Consider the following 21,015-nt stretch of genomic DNA (forward strand, 5'->3'; position numbering starts at 1 on the left):
AAACATGAATTTCTGCATAACCATATTTTGGCTGTTTTACCCTCCTCCCTGTTCATCTGTATTTGAACCATATCCAAAGCACCCAGCAGGCCACCTGCAGGGAAGGCGGCACCACAGCGGGGCGTAAAAGTCTACTGACGCTGCCTTGGTCCTTGCTCGTTTATTTCCAAACTTATTTTGGTTTTGTGCTGTCAGACAGCAGCAGGCTTCATACAGAGCACCACAATACCTGCAGGCTACGAGCTACTGATCAAACAGCAAAGCTCCAACTGTCATCATGCACTGTGAGTTACCCTCACTGAAAGGCCTACAAGTTGTATTTGTTAAACAGAGCAGCCAGTTAGATGGCAAATCCCCATATAATCCTACTGTCTATGTACACGCTAAGTGAACTGTGAAAGTGCTGTGGTCCATTTTCCAAGCACAGTGTCACTGAGGCTGCTTTTAAATGAAGAGATGGTGTCGAACATTAGGCCTGGGGACCAGACTCAAAACCTCCACCTCCAAAGAAATGTCAGCAGGAGTCCGAACTGCAAAAGAAGCGTGTATTCTCTGAAAAGTGGTTACAGGAGGTGAGCTGGCTTCAAACAAATGATGAATGCACAGAGATGTGGTGCAGAATATGCTGTGAAAATCCCACTCTAGCAGACAAAAACACTGCCTTTTATATGTACGCAAATGCGCGTTGCAACTTCTTATCTGGTGCGCGTCTTTTATTTTGACAGCGAATGCGCACCTGCGGACCACTTATGTGCACCCCTGCTTATAACTATGACTCTTACAAGTGTGGTATGTATTGTCAACAAAGAGATACAATGGTCAACAAATCACATGCTCAGACATTCCGCTGCAATCCAAGAAAACTCAGGAACAAATTAGAAACAAAGTAACAGAGCTCTCTGTCTGGAAACCAGGGGCGGAGCGTGGGGGTGGCTTACTGGGCTTAAGCCCGGGTTGTTTTGTCAGAAGCCCGGGGTCTTTAGGAGTGTAATTTTTTCATAGTTAGATGCCTGTCTGACAACTGTATAAAACAAAAACTACACACAATATTCGAAGCACATAGTGCACACTGTGGGAATTTACGACTGTGCGTGAATCCCCCCTGATATTGGTATGATCCGAGCTCAGGCACTAAGCGACTGAGCGAGGGGGCGGGGCAGCTGCTGCCTGTGAGTGCGCTGTTGGAGAAACGGAGCCAGCCATACTAAGGAGAGCTTAAGTTTGACCAGGTACCAAAGCAAATCATTCGTACCGTACAAATAATGTAAATATGACGGTGCATCACGAAAGATTGATATCAAACTGATCACTTGACCCATGTTACGTTACGTTACTTGCTCTTCAAGTGAATCAACAAATGGCGAAACTAAAAGCTGAACAAATGCTATTTTTTTTAGAGTCTTAGCTTATGTGTTCAAAGGAGCTTGCAAAGAAAAGTGTCTGGACTTCTTTAAGTTGCTTGAAGACGTTTCACCTCTCATCCGAGAAGCTTCTTCAGTTCTAAGGTCAAATGGTGGAGAGTCCCGGATATAAACCTAGTGGGAGTTTCCCCCCTCAGAGGGACAAAAGGACCCCCTGATGATCCTCTAATCACCTGAGCCAAGGTGTGAAACTGGGCGTGAGTCCCAATTAGGGCTGCTACAAACGATTATTTTGATAGTCGACTAGTCAGCGATTACTTTTGCGATCTGTCGACTAATCAGATCATCATCCATTGAACATAAACCATACAGCTTATTGCACCAGCAGCATCTGCTCTTATATAACTATCATTAGCTTACAGCTTTAAGTGTTTAAGGTATGTGCTAACTAAAAATAAAGACAAGATGATAGTTTATTAAATTTTAATGAAATTTGCAGATTGTTTCGGTGGAGTTTAATAAACTCCTTGCTATCTAAAATATAACAGGACACCGGAGTAGATTCTCACACTTCTGATAATCAGCTGTCTGCTTGACGTTTATTCAGCTGTGTAAAAACTATAACTTTAATCTCATCCAAACAGATTTACTCAGGAACAAATAAAACACTGAAAAAAGCCAAACAACATTTTTAAGTTATCTAAGTGACTTATATATCATGTTTAACCTGAGTAGTGAAAGACGGCGGTGGGTTTGAAAATGATCTGCTGGGAGTCCGGTGTTCTCACGGCTCTAGTGAGCCCTGCCCCCGGCTAGCTATTGAGCTAGTGGGTAACAGATGCCTCCGAAAACGTCGGAGCGCTTTTGAAAATATGTGGTGTCCTGATAAACTGAGCAGATATTTAAGGTTTACACAGCTACATTCTCGCCTGAAAATATGTTAAACGTTTATTTTGTGACCCAGAAAGAATAATAAGAGTAATATTAAAACTAACTAGCTGCCGCCATTGTTGGAAACTAAGCAGGGCTGCGATGGGCCGCGCTATGAATTCTGGGACACAGTTTCTTCTTCTTTGGTGTTTAACGGCAGCTGGCATCCTTGAACATGCAGTGCTGCCATCTTCTGTTTCAGTCCATTATTACACTCTTAAATCTTACTACTTATTCCTGCGTCTTTTGTGATCTTACAAAGCTTCAAACGACGCGTCGACTATTAAATTAGTCGTCGACGTTTTTGATAGTCGACGTAATCGTGACTAGTCGACTAATCGTGGCAGCCCTAGTCCCAATCAGCCAGAGTTTCGGGTGTGTTCATTGTGAAACCTGGCCCCACCTTATCATGCGAATTCCTGAGGTCAGATGGCCCAGGATGTGAGTGGGCATTAAGGCGTCTGGGAAGGGATCTCAAAACTGGATTATAGATGGCAGAGAGTTGGTGTCGTAAACCCCCGCCTCTGTTCAAAGATGGTCGCTCACAGTGGACATAGATGGCTTCTTTCACTCCTCTTTCGAACCATCTGTCCTCTCTGATGGAGAGAGGACATCTGACCTGTCTAACATGTAAAGGCAACTCATTCCACAATTTTGGTGCTGCCACAGCAAACGCCCGATCCCCTCTGAGCTCACGATTAGTCCTGGGCACGCTCAGGAGGAGCTGGTCTGCCGACCTGAGGGACCGGGAAGGTATGTATGGATGAAGAAGCTCAGAGAGGTACAGAGGGGCAGCATTGGACAAACATTTAAAAACAAATAAAAGCAGCTTAAAATGGATCCTAAACTGCACGGGCAGCCAATGAAGTGAATATAAAACTGGGGTGATATGCTCGTATCTATGAGTGCCAGTTAAAAGGCGTGCAGCAGCATTCTGGACTAACTGCAGTCGAAAAACAGAAGATCGACTCACCCCAAAATAAAGAGAATTACAGTAATCCAGCCGAACGGTTACAAAAGCGTGGATTACTATTTCAAATTGCTGTCTCGTAAGAAAGTGCTTAATTTTGGCCAGTTGCCTCAGATGAAAGAAACTAGACCTTACAACCAACCCGATCTGGCTTTCAAGCTTAAGCTCAGGATCCATTTTAAAACCCAGATTAACAATCTCTGGTTTACAGAATGATTTCAGGGATTGCAAATCAACACACGGAACAGCAGTGGAGGCAGGTCTGAACACCATTACTTCAGTTTTAGAATCATTAAAACAAAGAAAGTTTAGCGCCAACCACGACTTGACGTCCTCCAGACATGTTTGTAAACGATTTACAGACGACCCATCTTTCTTTTTAAGAGGAACATAAATCTGGCAGTCATCTGCATAACAGTGAAACGAGAGTCTGTGTTTTCTAAAAATTGAGCCCAATGGAAGTAAATAAAGTGAAAACAGGATAGGGCCCAGAATGGAACCCTGTGGTACTCCATGAGACAACGGAGCTCGGGAGGACTCACAATTTCCTAAGCGAACTGAAAAGGTTCGGTTTGTTAAGTAAGACCTGAACCATTTCAGAGCCACACCTGTTATACCGACACACTGCTCCAAACGTGAGATTAAAATTTCATGGTCTACAGTGTCAAATGCAGCAGTTAAATCGAGTAAAATAAGAATGACACTTTCACCAGAATCACATGATAAAAATATATCATTAAAAATTCTTAAAAGTGCTATGCATTGCTTTAAAACCCATCCATCCATCAATTCGCTTCCACTTATCCTTTTCAGGGTCGCGGGGGCGCTGGAGCCTATCCCAGCTGTCCAGGGCGAGAGGCGGGGTACACCCTGGACAGGTCGCCAGTCTGTCGCAGGGCCAACACACAGGGACAGACAACCATTCGCACTCACATTCACTCCTAATGGCAATTTGGATTTTCCAATTAACCTATCCCCACAAGCTGCATGTCTTTGGACGGTGGGAGGAAGCCGGAGTACCCGGAGAGAACCCACGCAAACACGGGGAGAACATGCAAACTCTGCACAGAAAGATGTTGCCTGATGTTGGAATTGAACTCAGGACCTTCTTGCTGTGCGGCAACAGTGCTAACCACCGTGCCACCGTGCTGCCTGCTTTAAAACCAGATTGAAAAATCTCCTGAACATTTTGTGCATTCAAGTATGAGATCAATTGGTCATATACAATTTTTTCCAAGACTTTAGATAAAAAGGGCAGCTTAGATATTGGTCTAAAGTTCTCAACAGCGTTTGTATCTAGCCCAGGTTTCTTAAGAAGTGGTTGCACAATTGCATCTTTGAAATTCTTTGGAACCACACCTGAAGTAAGGCTGCTATTTAAAATGGTTAAAATAGTTGGACCTATGGTAGAAAAAACTTCTTTCAGAAAAAGGGGAGGGATAGGATCATAAGGTGAGCCTACAGGCTTTAAATGATCCACCACCTCCTGTAGCTGAGCAAGAGTAACCGACTCAAACTGTTGAAAGACAGCTGAGCAAACTGGAAGATCAGAGGGGTCAGATGTGGGCAAAATAATCTGCGCCCTAGCCGAGGCTACCTTGTTTATAAAGAAGTGCAGAAACCTTTCACACATTTCAAGTGAAGGCTCAAAACTAAGAGCAGAGGGAGGGCTTAAAATAGTCTCAATTGACTTAAACAATATGTGTGGTTTCTGATAATTCACCATAATAATGTTTGCAAAGTGTTTCCGCTTTGCTTCTTTTATTGTAAGCTGATATAAGGCCCAGCACTCTCTTAAACTTTGTAAAGAGACCTGTAAGTTATGTTCTTTCCATCTCCGCTCAGCCCTACGACATTCACGCCTCGCAGCACGGGTTTCATCGTTCAACCAGGGTTCAAGCTTTGCCTTAGGATGCTTAATTTTTACAGGGGCGACAATATCCAAGACAGTCTGACAAGTGGTATGAAACCAAAAACTGAGTTCCTCTACGTATTGGAGTGTCTCAGGAATGGAGAACTGATTATAGTAGGTGGAGAACCGTGCTGCCGTGGAAGAATTTAACAAACGAGATGTCTTTGCAGGGACAAGCCCCCTGAATTCATTTCTAGATAAAGAAATGTCAAACAGAAGCGGCATATGATCAGAGAAAACAGGATCGGAGACTTTCAGATTAAAAACAGGCAATGAGTGGGCTAAAACCAGATCGAGAGTGTGGCCACACTGTTGCGTGGGTGCAGACACACATCGAACTAAATTAAAAGAATCAGTAAGATTCAAAAAGTCTTTAACCATGGACTACATATGTACCATAATTGTCGGGCTATAAGCCGCTACTTTTTGCACAAGCTTTGAACCCTGCGGCTTTTAGTCAGGTGTGGCTTTTCTATGGATTGTCCATGATTTGTGATATCGTAAGACGATTTGTTTTGTGTGTTCCGCTGTTGTACGGCACTACGTTGCCTGGCGGAAGGATCGGGGTTCAAGAGTGGTATGTTAGTCACATGTCCGTCCGCCAGGCAACGTAGTGCCGTACGAAGTAGCTCGAAAAACAAACTTCAAAGTAGCGGTACGCGTTCAGCGGGAAGCGTGGATGATGAGCGGCGATAAACTTGCGAAAAGCAAGTTATGCTCAACTCCACCGGTGGATTCTGACAGCGTGGAAAAGTGTGAAAACATCCACGATCACCAACGGATTTCTAAGGGCTGGACTGCTGCATGATGGAGAGGAGGACACCGCCACGGCCCTTCTGAGGGTGTTCAACTCTGACACTGACAACGAGGATTTCTTTGGTTTTGAAAGTGACAACGAAGGAGAGAAGCTGAGAGTGGATGACGAAGCCACCCTGAGCCTGTTTGTATCCGACACTGGAGGAGAGGACTTTGGTGGTTTTAGAGCGCAGGAAGAAGAGAAAGATGGTGAATGACTGACTTTTCTTCTTGTTAAAGCCGTGTCGCTGCACCTGAGCCTAAAAGGTAGTCCGGATCTATTTTTCTGGTGTGCTGTAGGTTATTGTTATGTACTACATGTGCAAATATGTACCCATAACTTGTTTTTCAAAATATTAATAAAAGTGATGTCTCCAAACAGCCATCTCTTTCCTGACAATTCGCTTTGTGCATATTCTCTTACATATGATAAGTCAACATTGAAACACCTGCGGCTTTTGGTCAGGTGCGGCTAATGTATGTACAAAACAGGATTTTCCCCTGATTTTAGCTTGTGCGGCTAATATTCAGGTGCGCTTTGTAGTCCGGGAAATACGGTAAATTAAAAGAATCAGTAAGATTCAAAAAGTCTTTAACCATGGGCTTATCTGGACAGCACACATGAATATTGAAATCCCCGACAATAAGAAAGGAGTCATATTTTATCGTGACTTCAGTTAGAAATGCAGCAAATTCCTTTATAAAGTCTTTACTGTATTTTGGGGCCCTGTATATTATTGTGCACCGTACAGGGGGAGAACAGGCTATTTCAAACAGTAACAGTTCAAAACTGGAAAAATAAAATTCCAATGAAACCTGCTTGCACTTGTAGCGATCTCTGAAGATAGTAGCTACTCCTCCACCTCGACCAGATCTGCGTGGGACATTAAAATAGCAGCAGTCCGAAGGCAAAAGTTCTGCAAAGGCGCTGGAATCAGCAGCAGTTATCCGCGTCTCAGTTAAGCAGAGAAAGTCCAAGTAGTGTGACAAAAAATATTGGATAAAATATTGGATAAAAGTCTTATTCGATACCGATCTGGCGTTTACCAGGCCAAATTTGGCCGGAGTTGAATAGTCACTAGACTTTGAAGCTCGCGCAACGTAACGCAGGTTTTGCATACTCACTCCGCGCCGCCGTGGACAGGGAGGCAGGGAGCGGCCGGGCGGGAACAGCCCAGAGCCAGCGAGCGGCACCAGACACTCATAGGACGGCCTACGAAGATGCCAGGGAAAAGGGGCGCGACAGGCAACGCCAGGGACAGCACAACCAAACGCCAGACAGGCCTTCAGTTTCACCAATCTCCCTTCACTAAAACTAAAACTTCCTTGCACAGATTCCATGTAGTTGGAAACTGAGCCCAACAATCGTCAGTCTGTGAGTACATTTTAAATGAAAGCTGTTGGCGTAATGATAACAGCAAATCCATATTTGCTTAGTATCAGGTTTTATGTTGTTAATACACCCAGACTATAGGGGGAGCTAGAGAGCTAGAGTGAGTTACCTCTGAGCGGACTGTGATGTGAAGTTTGTTTATATGTGAACCACAGTTCGATAAAATACCTTCTCTTCAAGTAACGGTGTCATTATTGAGAACCCACAACAACATAAAGAAACAAGACATGGTGTCAGAAGATGGACTTGAAGAAAGGTAGCGGACTAAAATATAGCAGTACTGAGGGATCTGCTCGAAATGTGACATTTGAGAGGCACAGATTCTTCACATGTGTACAGAAGACAGGGGAGACAATAGATCAGTATGTCACAGAGCTGCAGAACAGGAGTAAAACATGCGAATTTGGAGGACTGACAGACTCTTTGATAAAACACAGACTTGTGTGCGGGACTCCAGACAACGGTCTGAGAGAGAGGCTACTGAGAGAGGAAAATCTTGACCTGGAAAAAGCATTAACACTGTGCAGAGCAGCTGAAACAGTGAGGGCACAAGCTAAAGAACTGCTTAGTGACAGCTGCAGAGTGGATGCTGTCAATAAGAACACACACAGAGTCAATAAGGAGAGTGCTGCTGCTGAAATAAAAATGCAATTAAAGCCAGCAAACAGGGACAGAAAAGAAAAGACTTGTGGTCACTGCGGACTGCAACATCCTCCTAAAAAATGTCCAGCATATGGGAAGAGATGCAATAACTGTAACAAAAATAACCAGACAAATAACTAGACACTTCATCAGGATTTTGGCAACTGAAGCTGGACAAAGCAAGTTCAAAACTGTGCACGTTCAACAGCCCATTTGGCAGCAACAGATTACGGCGACTGCCATTCGGCATTGCTTCAGCACCTGAGGTGTATCACAAGACAATACACATGATCTATAAGCACCTAGAAGGAGTCGACGCGTCGATGGATGACATCATTGTGTGGGGAAGCACAAAAGCTGAACATGACATGAGACTGAGAAATATTCTTGAAGCAACCAGAAAAGCCAATCTGAAGCTGAACAAAGAGAAATGTCAGCTTGGGGCGAAGGAACTGACATTCGTTGGAGATATCCTGAGCAGTGAAGGCATCAGATCAGATCCTCAAAAGGTGTCTGCAATTGAAAACATGCAGAGGCCGCAATGCAAGAAAGATGTGCAGAGATTTAATGGCATGATAAACTACATGGGAAAATTCGTACCCAATCTCTCAGAAACTGAGACAGCTAACTGAAAGGAGAATCGAATGGGAGTGGAATCATGAACACGAGAAAGCATGGCGTGCCTTGAAAAAGCGGCTTACAAAAGAACCAGTTCTGAAGTTTTATGATCCAATGAGACCTATTAAGATCTCATCAGATGCATCACAGAGTGGGCTTGGAGCTGTTCTTCTGCAGAAGTATGATGAGTGGCAGCCTGTTGCATATGCATCGCGATCCATGACAGACGCAAAGACAAGATATGCACAGATTGCTCAGCATAACATACGCCTGTGAGAGATTTCACCAGTTTGTGTCCGGGCAGGCCATCAGCGTTGAAACTGACCACAAGCCACTGATAGCATTGTTCCAAAAACCACTAAATGACTGTCCGCTGAGAATCCAAAGAATGATGATCCGGCTGCAACGTTACACGCTTAACGTGATGTACACACCTGGCAAGCTGATGTACACAGCTGACACATTATCCCGAGCTGTTGATCCGAATGAGCCAGCAAACACCAAGATGGATGATGCAAGAGCATATGTGAGCATGGTCGCAAGTGCACTTCCTGTTGCAGAAGGGAAGATGGAGCTCATCAGAACGGAGACAAGCAAAGATGGATCATTACAAGCACTGCGCAAAACCATCATAGATGGATGGCCCAGCTGTAAGCAACACTGCTCACCTGTTATTCAAGAGTATTGGAACTGCAGAGCAGAACTGTCTGTAGTGGATGATGTGGTGTTCAAGGGAAGTAAAATTGTCATCCCAAAGAGCCTGCGAGGAGAGATGCTCAAAAAGATACACGCAGGGCATCTAGGCATGGAAAAATGTAAAAGGAGAGCACGTGAGGTGATGTACTGGCCACGGATTAATCAGGATGTGACAAATGAAGTGTCAAACTGTTCAACATGTCTGACATATCAAGCAAGCAATCCTGCCGAGCCACTAAAGCCGCACCCAGTGCCAGACCGACCATATCAGAAAGTGGGGGCTGACCTCTTTGTGTCTGGAGGAAAGGACTATATTGTGGTCACAGACTGCTACTCTTTGTATCCACAAGTATGTAGACTGCAAACGACAACAGCAGAGGCTGTAATCACTTCGATGAAAGCCGTATTTGCACGACATGGTGTGTCAAGTGAAGTGTTCACAGACAAAAGCCTGCTAGTATACAACACAACGCCACTTGAGTGTGGTATGTCACCAGCACAGCTTCTTATGGGACGACGCCTGAGATCAAACCTGCCCATTCAGGATAATCTGCTTAAAACAAAGGAGGGAAACAGCGTGAAGAAGTTCAAGGAGCAACAGAAAGCAAAGCAGAAGTTCTATTATGACAGAGGAACTAAGAACTTACCTGAACTGCATGCTGGGGATCAAGTGAGACTCAAAGACAAATCCAACACATGGCACAGAAAGCGACAGTTCTAAAGGAAGATCAACCACGATCATACATCATTCAGACAGAAGATGGAGCTATGCTGAGAAGAAATCGCCGAGATCTTCTTAAGGGACCAGTAGTAGTGGAGCAGAGGTTGGAGGCTGCTGAACAACCCCAACACACACATGAGACACTATCACCTGAAACACCTACACATACACAAGAACAAACACTGAGAAGATCTGTAAGACAAGTGAAGCCACCTATGATCGACCAGATGTAATGTGTTGGCATGCTGTTTGGAAGATGATGTCATAGTATCTATGTAAGTTTCACTATGTTTGGTTACTAGTGTTGAACTGACCATGATTGTTGAAAACTAGTTGTGCTGTTAACATTAAATTGACAAATCCTGGTTTAACAAGTAAGAAAAACAAGAGACTGTTTAGGTTTGTGAAAGTAGCTATGTTATTTAATGTTATTGTTTTAAAAAAGGAAGACGCACCGACAGAGGCGAGGTGACACATGTGAACTACAGTTCGATAAAATACCTTCTCTTCAAGTAACAGTGTCATTATTGAGAACCCAGAACAACAATAAGAAACAACACAGTTGGTACAGTATCCCTGATACTGCACTGTGATCAGCTGTGGTAAATCATTATGCTTTCTGCTAATTAAGAGAATTTCATTTAATTTGGGAATATGTCATCCTGAGTGTACCTTAACGGAAGCACAGATCTTACCTTGCCAATATACTGGTAGTCAGAGCCTGTATACTCCTCCTGCAGGAAAAACTGGTTCCACATCCAGCCTCGCCTCACTCGTTTCAGCAACTTCTCTCCTCTGATGGCTGCTTCTATTCCCTCTCCATCTGCTATGTGTGTCCTCCGTCCATTTAAAGCCAGTGCATCATCAAGGGTCAGGCAAATACAGAGACAAACAATGCCCAGGATAATATTCCTCATCTTTGTGATGGAGATGTAGAAGTCACAAATGTTCTATCTTCCCAGCTGGCTCACTCCAAACTGGCAGATGGGTCTATCTGTCATAGTCCTTCCAGTTTTGACTGACAGTGGAAAGGATCTGTAAATAAGTAAATACAAACAAATGTCAATTCTGCATTTAATAACATTCATCCTGAGGGCAGTTCATCAACTTCTTGGCACTTTACGGCCCGATGTGGGAGTGCAGGATTTTGTTACACGAGCAGAAACAACAGAAACAAACGCTGTCTGCAGCTAACATTTTCAAACATAGGCGTGAAAGCAGAGTTCCTGTTATTCCAGCATGCACTGCACTCGCATTCACTACGCAGGGAAAATGCTGAGGTCACACGGTACTCTGCTCAATGCCTGTACACCCATAAGCCTTAGTTATGGCAAAAACACAGTTCTTAGTCACATATTGTGTTTTTCTTTCCAAGCTTTCACTTCCAGCAGGTGATCTGTGCAGTGACAACACTAAGTGTGAAATTAGTGCTTCATCTGAAAATAACTTCTGTCTGTAAACAGGATGCTCAGGTCTAATTATTGGTTTAAATTGACAAAAAGCCTTATAACCTATCCTTACATTTGACCTGAGAGGTGGCTCAAGACCTTTGCACAGCACTTTAACTATTTGAAATTGAAATGAATCAATCAAAAATCAGCCCATTTAACTGAATTTTACAGCATTCGGTTTGCTTTGGGAGTGTGGGATATTTAGCTCACTGCTCCTTGTACAACCGTCAAAATCATTGTTGGTAGGTGTGGGACTTCACCAAGGTTTTCCTATTTCACCAACTCTGTTCATTATTTGTACAGCCAAAATCAACTCATCATGTCTGATGAAGCTACCAAAACTACAATAACGTCGAGCTTGCACTGGGGTGATCAGCAGCAGAGTGCGAAGCCGCCGAGGTTCTTGGTCAGTTAAGGGTAAAGTGCCCTCTCCAGGTAAAGAAAGGTGGTTTGTTGGTGGTGGGGTCACCACCACGGCAGGTACCGTGGTTACAAGGAGCCATCAGGCTGAAGGAGGAGTCCTCTTGGGCTTAGCCCGTGGGATTTTGGAAGCAGCCAATAGGTACGGGCAGGCCAAGCAGAATGTGTCTTGGCCAGCGACTGAATTAGAAACTCGGGTGTGGGAGGAGTTTGGAGAGGCCATGGAAAACCCCTTTCAAACCGCCTCGAAGGGATTCTGGTAAAGTGTCAAGCAACTTAATAGGGGAAGGTGGTGCTCTACCCACACTGTGTATAGTGTGTGTGGAGTGCTGCTGACTTCACCTGAGGATGTCACGAGGTGGTAGGAATTCTTAGTGAAATATTTTAATCCCATGTTTTTCCCCCAAATCTGAGTCGTTTTGATACCTGATCTAAATATTTGAAAACAAAGTGAATGGTCCAAAAAGACAAACTCCTGTTCAAACGACCAAGTTTTTGGTTACATAATAAGTCCATTCTTTCCCCGGAGCATGAAAAGACTGCAGCAGACACAGACCTGCTCGTATGCACAGCAAACACACTGATGTGGATCTATGTAAGCAATCTGCAACTGTTGGCCTGATGCTGAAAAACATACTGAATATGCACACTCATATGTTTTAATATAAATAGTATATTTTACTTCACTTTTGATAGGGCTGTAGTATTTTGTACACTTAAAAACTGATTTGATAAAGCCATGCGCACTCATTGTCATGGTTGGCTGTGTGGCAGGCAGGCAGGAGTGGTGGACCCAAAATGCAGGACTCTTAGGAAAGGAGGTTTCAACTGAAAATGCAGCTTTATTGCTGGAACAAAACTTCAACACAAAATAAAACTCACAAAAGCAAACAAAACTCTAAACTGAGGTGCAGGAGGACTGGAAATCATGAACACACAGCAAGTTGCGGGTACGACGCAACAGGGAGCACAGGAAAACACAGGGCTTAAATACACAGGGGAGTAATCAGGGAATGGGCAACAGGAGGGAGACACAGCTGGGAGAAATTAGGCTAACAAGACAGGAGAAAGGTAAAACTGAACACATTGACATGAGACATGAACTTTCAGAATAAAACAGGAAACTAACAGACACAGAGAACCAGAACGGACACTGAACTTGGCAGGCAGACTCACGAGCAGACACAGTGACACCATGGACAGACAGAGGGAACACAGGCAGAATAAACAAGAATATAGAAGAATATAAAGAAACACAAAACACCGAGTCCTCAGACTCAGGACCATGACGATCACGTTGAAGGATCTAGAAGGAACGCTTACACAGAAAATAGTCCACTGAAAGGAAACGTGCTTTTATCATTTATCAGGCCCCATCAGACCGATCGTCATCGGACTAATCCATGAATCACTGGTGTTGTGCGTTGGCCTTGCAGAGCTTAATTTGGATGATAATGTAACCACATCAGTTCTTGTGTTCAGCACTAGAGTGCAGCCCTGACAAGCAAGACTAGTTATCAGCTATTGTAATAACTCAGTGTTGATACAGTTGAACAGTCGTGTCAGGTAAAAATGTTTTCCTTTCCTGCACACTGAAAATGCTTTGAGACGACACCGCTGAACTGAACAAATTCAGCATTAAGTCATTAACTTTTAAATGTCCTGGTCACTGTTGCCCTCTCTCTGACGTCCTCTGCCTAATGCAGCCTCCATTTGTCCTATTAGGTTGCTACTATATGAATAAGCCTGAATTGAGCCTGGTGGAGAACACACACAGACTCATTGATTCTGACTGGACATCAGCCATTATTACACAGTGAAGAAACCTGGAGCTCTCAGGTTTTACCGCTCAAATGGATTTGCCCATTGTCTAACTATTCTAGTGTATGTAGGAGTGTGTACCAGTCACCGAGGGGTACGGCGCATGTGCAAACATCGAAGTCAAACTAACCAACAACCATCTATGACTTTATTCTTCTTCTAATATCTTCATTGCTTCTTGACTAAAAGAGAAAAGTTACAAATTCACAGCTTACCACACATAATCTCATCTCAATCTGGATATTCCAAATCAAGAGATGATGAAGAAGCCTGCATCTAAGTGATTAAAGTAACTGTTAGTGAATAGCAGCTTAACTGTGTGTGATGATCAAAGTAACAGTTACACTGGAATGTGCTTCCTCTTTCATCCAGAGGAGCTTTGAAACAGACAGGTTAGTGCTGGAGAAACATCATGTCACAGGGCTTAAATACACAAATGCCAGTGCAGAAAGTGAGTGCTATAAAAGGAGACAAATAATAAAGAAATTGCATTCAGATTACAAGAGGAGAAGCTAGTGGAGCCTTCCTGCCCACTATTACTCACATACTGCAGAAACAAGCAGCCAACATCCTCCTAAAAGCAGACTTCAAATAAACACTTTGGTTTTTAATTAGACAAGCACCAACGGGAATTTTTTTGTTACCCCCCAATAACAATTTTTTCTTAATTCTTTCTACAGATGATAACTGGCAGCATATATTACTAGTACAACAAAAGACCTGCAGTAACACCTGCAGTACATTACAGGATCTTCTCTGTCCTGTCTGGAAGCTTTTGCAATCAGAATTATGACTGTTTGCTTCTCCAGGATGAGTCTATAAATTCTTTGCAGGCTCCTCTTCTTCGTGTGTTTCTTTTACCTGTTTATTTATTCATTTCCATTTGTGTTATTTCAGTTATAACATTATATATGTTGCATGACTAAGTCTGAGCTGACAGGCAGGGGGGGAAAGGGATGGGGGAGAAAATATAATAAACGCACAGAGCACAACACAAACATACAGTACGAATTTATAGAGTAACCCCCCCCCCTCACACACACACAAGGAAGGACAGGTCGCAGTACAGCCAGCAAAGCCACGTGAACGGCCCTACACACTGAATCTTCTCTCACTTACACAGTGGTAGGTGAAGAGCTTATTGGAAAAGTGTCCGCTACAGAGACTTCATCGAGATATTAGTCAAACCTTTAAATGACAAAGTCCATACAAATCAAACGTCAACCAGGCTCACAACGTGGGTCACACACACACACACACACACACACACACACACACACACACACACACACACACACACACACACACACACACCTTGAATTTAGACTCTTGATTGACAGATTTTTAAGGGGAACTTTTTTCTATGAGTTAATCCATCCATTCAGTTTAAACATCAGAACTAGGTACGGTTATGAGGAAACTAGAGAAGAACTCCCAGAATTCCAATCCTCATGGAACCATGCAGGGTGTTTTTTGGGTGGGGGGAGGGCTCCTTCAAGCTCGGGTCCTGAGGGTTCTGGCAGTATTGTTCCTAGGTCTGCACTCTTCTGGAGAGATATCTCAGATGTTGTTCCTGGGATCTGCTGGAGCCACTCACCCAGTACTGGAGGTCACTGCCCCAGTTTTCAGGCCCCTCTTCTGTGGAACCAGCTTCCAGTTTGGATTCAGGAGACAGACACTATCTCTACTTTCAAGATTAGGCTTCAAACGTTCCTTTTTGCTAAAGCATATAGTTAGGGCTATAGTTACGGTTATCAGATAAATCAGCGGTCTCCATCCTTTTTTGTGCCACAGATCGGTGTAATGTCAGACAATATTTTCACGGACCAGCCTTTAAGGTGTGGCGGATAAACACAACAAAATAAAATGATACGAATGAGACAAAAACTGTGGTATTTTGTAAATATAATAATAAATTCACTGTGTAATTGTGTAATTTTATTAGCAGCGTCCTCCTGAAATGCACCAACAACATTGACAGTAACATCCTCCTCTCTGCCCCTTAATGCCCTCTGGTCGCTATGGTAACGCATAAATATTTCTTTCAAAATAAGACGCACAACTACAACATGGGAAAAGACCCAGGGAAACCGAGTTAACGATAAAAACCCTGAAAATCATAAATTTCAAGTCTCTCCCGGTACCAACGTGGGATTTATGGTGTAGATAGCTATGTTGCAAGGCAATGTAGAAAGTATGAGGTACAACCAGTCCGTGGGCCACTCTTGCTTGTGCCAGCTGCAGAGAAGAGCAAGGTTATAACATAGAAAGACCTGAAGTGAAACCTGTTTTTTTTTTATCGTTGAAGGTTTATTCAAGGCTCTTCCCGGTGAACTGTTGCTAACATTATTACCACATGATATGACAGAGGTAGGCTGAACAGCTTGCTCACATCTCCCCAAGATGCCAAACCAGAGGTCAAGAGGACAAGCTTTTCTTGTTACAAAACGGTTGTGGTATTCTGCTGTTATATTCAGGAGGTTGTGCAAAATGACAGTACAACACAGAATTTCATTGAGGAGCTGTACCTGATTCAAATCCTATTTTCACATCCGTAAAGGACAGAGAGCAGCATCCTTTTTTATTCTCTCTAATCTGGCTTTGATGAGCAGCAGTATTTGCAAACGCAGCATACTACACCCAGAGAGCTGTAATTGGAGGAGCTGTCAAGCAAGCCAAGAAGAAAGCTGATGTTGTCTTCAAACAACAGTTTACCAGCTCTCGTCCTGACAGATGCAGCTGAAAACCTGTCAGAGTAAAACTGTTCTGAATGCTCTCTGCAGTGTGTTAGAAGCTGCTGTTCCAGAGTTCTCTGGAGCCAACTGTTCTCGAGGTCTTGTACAACAAACACATTCACACTGAATACACTGAAGACGCTGAGTCAATGAATCAGCTTGGGAGCATAGAAACACGCGCTCTATATCGAAAAGGGCTGATCAAGATGATTTTTGATCTACTCGATCATTAAATACCACTGTGTGACCCAAACCTGGCAACATGTTCAGTCTGAGAAAACACGCACATTTAGCATTGTCTTCTGTCCAAACGCTGATGGACTGGATCTTATATAGTGCTTTTCTAATCTATACAACTTGCCTCATTCACCCAATTAAACAAGCACTTTCTTTTTCCAAGTGCTTTTGATATAACGTCCACACTCATTCGTGCTCTGATGGATGCATCTGAGAGGTTAGTAACACAAACATCCACAGCAAATTAGCAAAGGAATAATATTGTATTCAGTGAGCGGGATAATCCAACTACTGTAATTAGATCCGAACTTTATCAGAGGAAGTAGTGATAGAGACTCTGCTACAGTCTGTGTAGGAGTTTCTGCCCTGAGAAACCACAATGACCGAAACAACGACTAACGCTACATCATTAACGTTGTAGTGTCTTTCAGAGATTATATATGGTATAATATATAATATACATATTATACTTCTAAGTTCACAGTCACTAAACATAAAGTTCAGCACACATTAACATAGATAATAACATCTTATAGATGAAGAAGCAGAAAACCAATTCTTAAACAAACTTCCAGAACCGTAAAGAACAATGTCAGAAGCATCTTCTTTTATTTCACTGTACCTGTCGGGTTTACCACTGCGCTGGTCTGTGACCCACACCTGTTTAATCCTATTAGTCTAACAATTCAAGATTATTTTTTTAAAGGTTTTTTACATTAGATATGAAATCTGTGGTCTAGCGTGGACACAGAGTCCACAGGAATAAAGCGGAGAATATATGAAACAAACGCGTTTTGTTGGTGTTTATTCAAACAGACGAAATAAAAGCTGCTGATGTTTACGGTCAGAATTTATCGTCACTGTTACCAAACAGCCAAACGGAGCGCGCGCGTGCCTGCTGCTCGCGGCTAAAGCCCAAATTAAATCACGCATCTTCTGCCAGCTTGTAAAGGGTCCACGCTCAGCCTGCTGTGGAAAAAACACCAAACTCAAAGTGTTCAAATAGACACGAACACCTCAGCTTTCCGTGTTGTCTCAACCTGTTGTAAAAAGACCCGGTGGCACTTACCGCTGTGTGCGGAGCGTTCAGAAGGACAGTGACTGTAACGGAAACGGAGTGCTGTTCCCCGCGTGTGCAGCGTCTCTCTGCGTGGAGGCTCTACCAACCCCACTCATCAGCTCAGCAAACTGAGGGTTTACAATATCTGCTGATTGGTCATTACAGTCCCGCGTGTGTACGCTCACGTGCACATGAACATGAGTTAACCAAGCAGCAGAAAACCATTTCATCCAGCCGTAATTTCACGGCCCGGTTTACCGCATTGTTACAACAAATCTGTCAAATCTGTGTTAATAAGAAGACTCACAGCCTGAAGGACGGCATTACTGAGAATTACTGAGCTGTGATACGTCTGCTGGTGTAAAAGATGTTATTGGGCCCCAAATCTACTCTGTAAAAACAACAACTGTAATTTAAGAGAATATCTCATATAAATGTACAGAATTTTTCTAAGTAAAATAAAAAGTAATTAAAAAATTGCGGAAAAAAAAATGGTACCTGTGAATAAACATGATTTTCACATTTTTATGGAAAATGTATTTATTTTTATACAAAAAAGACTAAAAATTATGGTTGCAAGATTAACATAATTTTACAGCTATTTTTATTTAAAAGATAAAACTTAACTTGTAGTTTTATGCTGTACATACATAAAATTGATACACTGGGTGTAAAATGACACAAAAATGACAGTAAAATAAGTTTCTGTAATTGGGTTTTTTCATTAGTTAATGGATATTTTGTGTAATTATAGACGTTGAATGGGGAAAATGGCATGAATGTTTTTATAATTATATCACATCTACAAGAATTAAGTTAAAAGGTATGACTGTGGTAATTAACAAAATTGGTAAAATTACAAAAAAATAATAAATTAGAAATGCATAATCTACATTAGTCTGAAGATTTCAACATATGATGCCTGCTTAAATAAACCAGATGCAGTAAGTATACACACGTTTCATGTAAACATTATCTGCAACCTTCTCTTTGGCTTTAACTCAAATAATAAAACATTTCAGTGACATAAAAAATGTAAATTTTAATCTTATGTACTGTACAGCCTATATATATTTAAGCCTATAATAAGCAAGTAGCCCAATAAGTATAAAAAGCAGACAATACTGCATATAGTAATAAAGGTGTCAGAGAGGAGGAGAGAGGAAGTCATCCACAACCGTCTGCACCCCCAGCCCATGGACCACTCGGAACTTAAAAGGCTGTAAAGCCAAATACCACGGTGTGATCCGGGCGTTGGCATCCTTCATGCAATGGAGCCACTGCAGCAGAGCGTGGTCCGAACAGAGGGTGAAGGGGAGGCCCAGGAGGTAATAGCTAAGGGAGTCTGACATCTGGATGGCTAGCCACTCGTTTTCCACGGTGCTGTACCTGGCCCCGTCAGGAATATAAGGAATATTTGAGGCTCTATGGGAGTTTGCTCTGCTTTGCTCAGCAAGAAGTCGGACTCATTCTTGGTGGGTGTTGTTCTATGCCAGGGCTGTCCTTATTAATAAATTCTGTTCATAGTTTTCAGGGCCAGAATTTTGAGGCATATCGTATTTAGGTGGCAAACTGGTGCCCTCAGAATCTCATCTGTACTCTGAGAATCTCAGAAGTGCTTTTGTTGGCTTCGTCAGGAGGCAGCCAACAAGCTGCTGCCCCACAAGGAGGAGTTTGTTCCTCCAAATACATTTCAGGAGGTAGTTTGGGAGAATGGGGTCTGGGCCTTTCTCCTTATTTGTGACTTGGCCCCAGATAAGGAGAAACATAGACAGACGGATAGAATGATGCTAAGAGCGGGATGCAAAATATACAAATTCTACAGAAGGTTCCACAGAAGCCCTGTAACAGACCAGTCTGTAAATGGGACAACATTAAAACTAGCATTAATAAAATGTATCAGAAAATCCCAGTGTTTGTTTTTTTGTTTCAGCTTTTATCTTTCAGCCCCACTTTTTTTTTTGCTACCAAAATCAAGAGGCACGACAGTGTTGTGCTTTCAGACTCACCACGTGAAAAACGTCTATGAGTTGTAAACTAATGAGGAACAAAGTAAGGAACTCTTCCATATCCGTTGGTCCATATAGTAACTGACAACCAAAACAACCACTTCAGGCCTGAGAAACACAATTTATGAAGTTTATCTTCAAACCATGTTCTTACTTAGATTTTAAAAAGCTTTAAAAATAATCACGTCCCATGTTCTTGAGACTTTTCACCGGGCACCTGTTGTTTCTCTAATTTAAGGATTCTCTCAGGCTTAGATCCCCCTTAAATCAGTCACACCACTCTCACTGACTGCCTCTGGCTGTTTACAGCGCCCTGCCAAGTCAAAATGAAAATCTGGAGTCCTGACTAAACAAGGATAAAGAAAGAAAATTAACTTTTCATTTGGGTTTCATTTTCATTTTCCACAGCATGATGGTGTAGTCTCAGTAAATCTTCTTAAAAACTAAACTGAGATTTAAGAACCCTTTAGTATGCATGGATTGCTATTTTCTGTTGTATTCACCCTCCTTAGTAAGTAAAACTGGCTCTGTAGGAGCAGTGCAGCAAACGATGTGGCACAACTGTTAGAATTTGGAAAAGGGTGCAGAAAATAATTTGATTAAGACTGAAGCATCTTTTCCAGTTTATAAATTTAGCATTTGAATTTATTGTGAATCTGCCTGCTCATTTACCTTGTATTAAAAACCCTGATACTTCATTGCAGCAGTAGTAGTAGTTGGAAAAACGACACACACACCTTAAAGAGAGCCTTGTGCTTGCCCCAAATGGATACAGATAACAGCTAAACAGATGTGGAGTAATCATTGAGACAATAGGTGCCAGTGGACAGCACATTCTGATTTAGTTTCAGCCTCAGCTTTTGACTAAAGATCATTTAGTTTTTGTCATAATTTAGGCATTATTTTAGTTTTACTCGACTATATTTTAGTCAGCTGAATCGACTTTACGGTTAGTCTGCGATAATCTTATGACTGTAAAAGTTTGTAAACCGTGTGGATTAACTTTCCCCGGTAAAAGCACGTAAAATGTGTCCATATGTCTGGTCTTCTCTTCCTCCCAAGGGTTCACATTTTTTCACATTTTCATGAGAAACAGGAAGTATCCCTCCCACTCCCAACCTGTTTGTCAGCACCAGCTAGCAGCTACCATGTTATTTGTAGGCAATTTGAAGGTTAAGGGCATGCCTGATTGCATTAACAATGAATATGTGGCCAGCAAGTTATCAAAGACAATATACAATGCA

At 42.6% G+C, this 21,015-nt stretch overlaps 1 protein-coding gene across 1 annotated transcript in view; it reads right to left on the minus strand.

The window, feature by feature from the left end:
• LOC309694171 (cadherin-6-like) overlaps window positions 1-18,039 on the minus strand; it is a 75,148-nt gene extending 57,109 nt beyond the window's left edge. The window contains exons 1-2 of the mRNA XM_082514014.1: window positions 17,772-18,039; window positions 10,734-11,073 (exon numbers count right to left, since the gene is read on the minus strand). Coding sequence (XP_082370140.1) covers window positions 10,734-10,955 — 222 coding nt within the window. The 5' untranslated portion in view covers window positions 10,956-11,073; window positions 17,772-18,039. The remainder of the gene's footprint in view (window positions 1-10,733; window positions 11,074-17,771) is intronic.
• Between the last annotated feature and the right edge of the window lie 2,976 nt (window positions 18,040-21,015).

Source organism: Aulonocara stuartgranti (assembly GCF_965226115.1).
Source record: "Aulonocara stuartgranti genome assembly, chromosome: 18".
Classification (NCBI taxonomy): Eukaryota; Metazoa; Chordata; class Actinopteri; order Cichliformes; family Cichlidae; genus Aulonocara; species Aulonocara stuartgranti.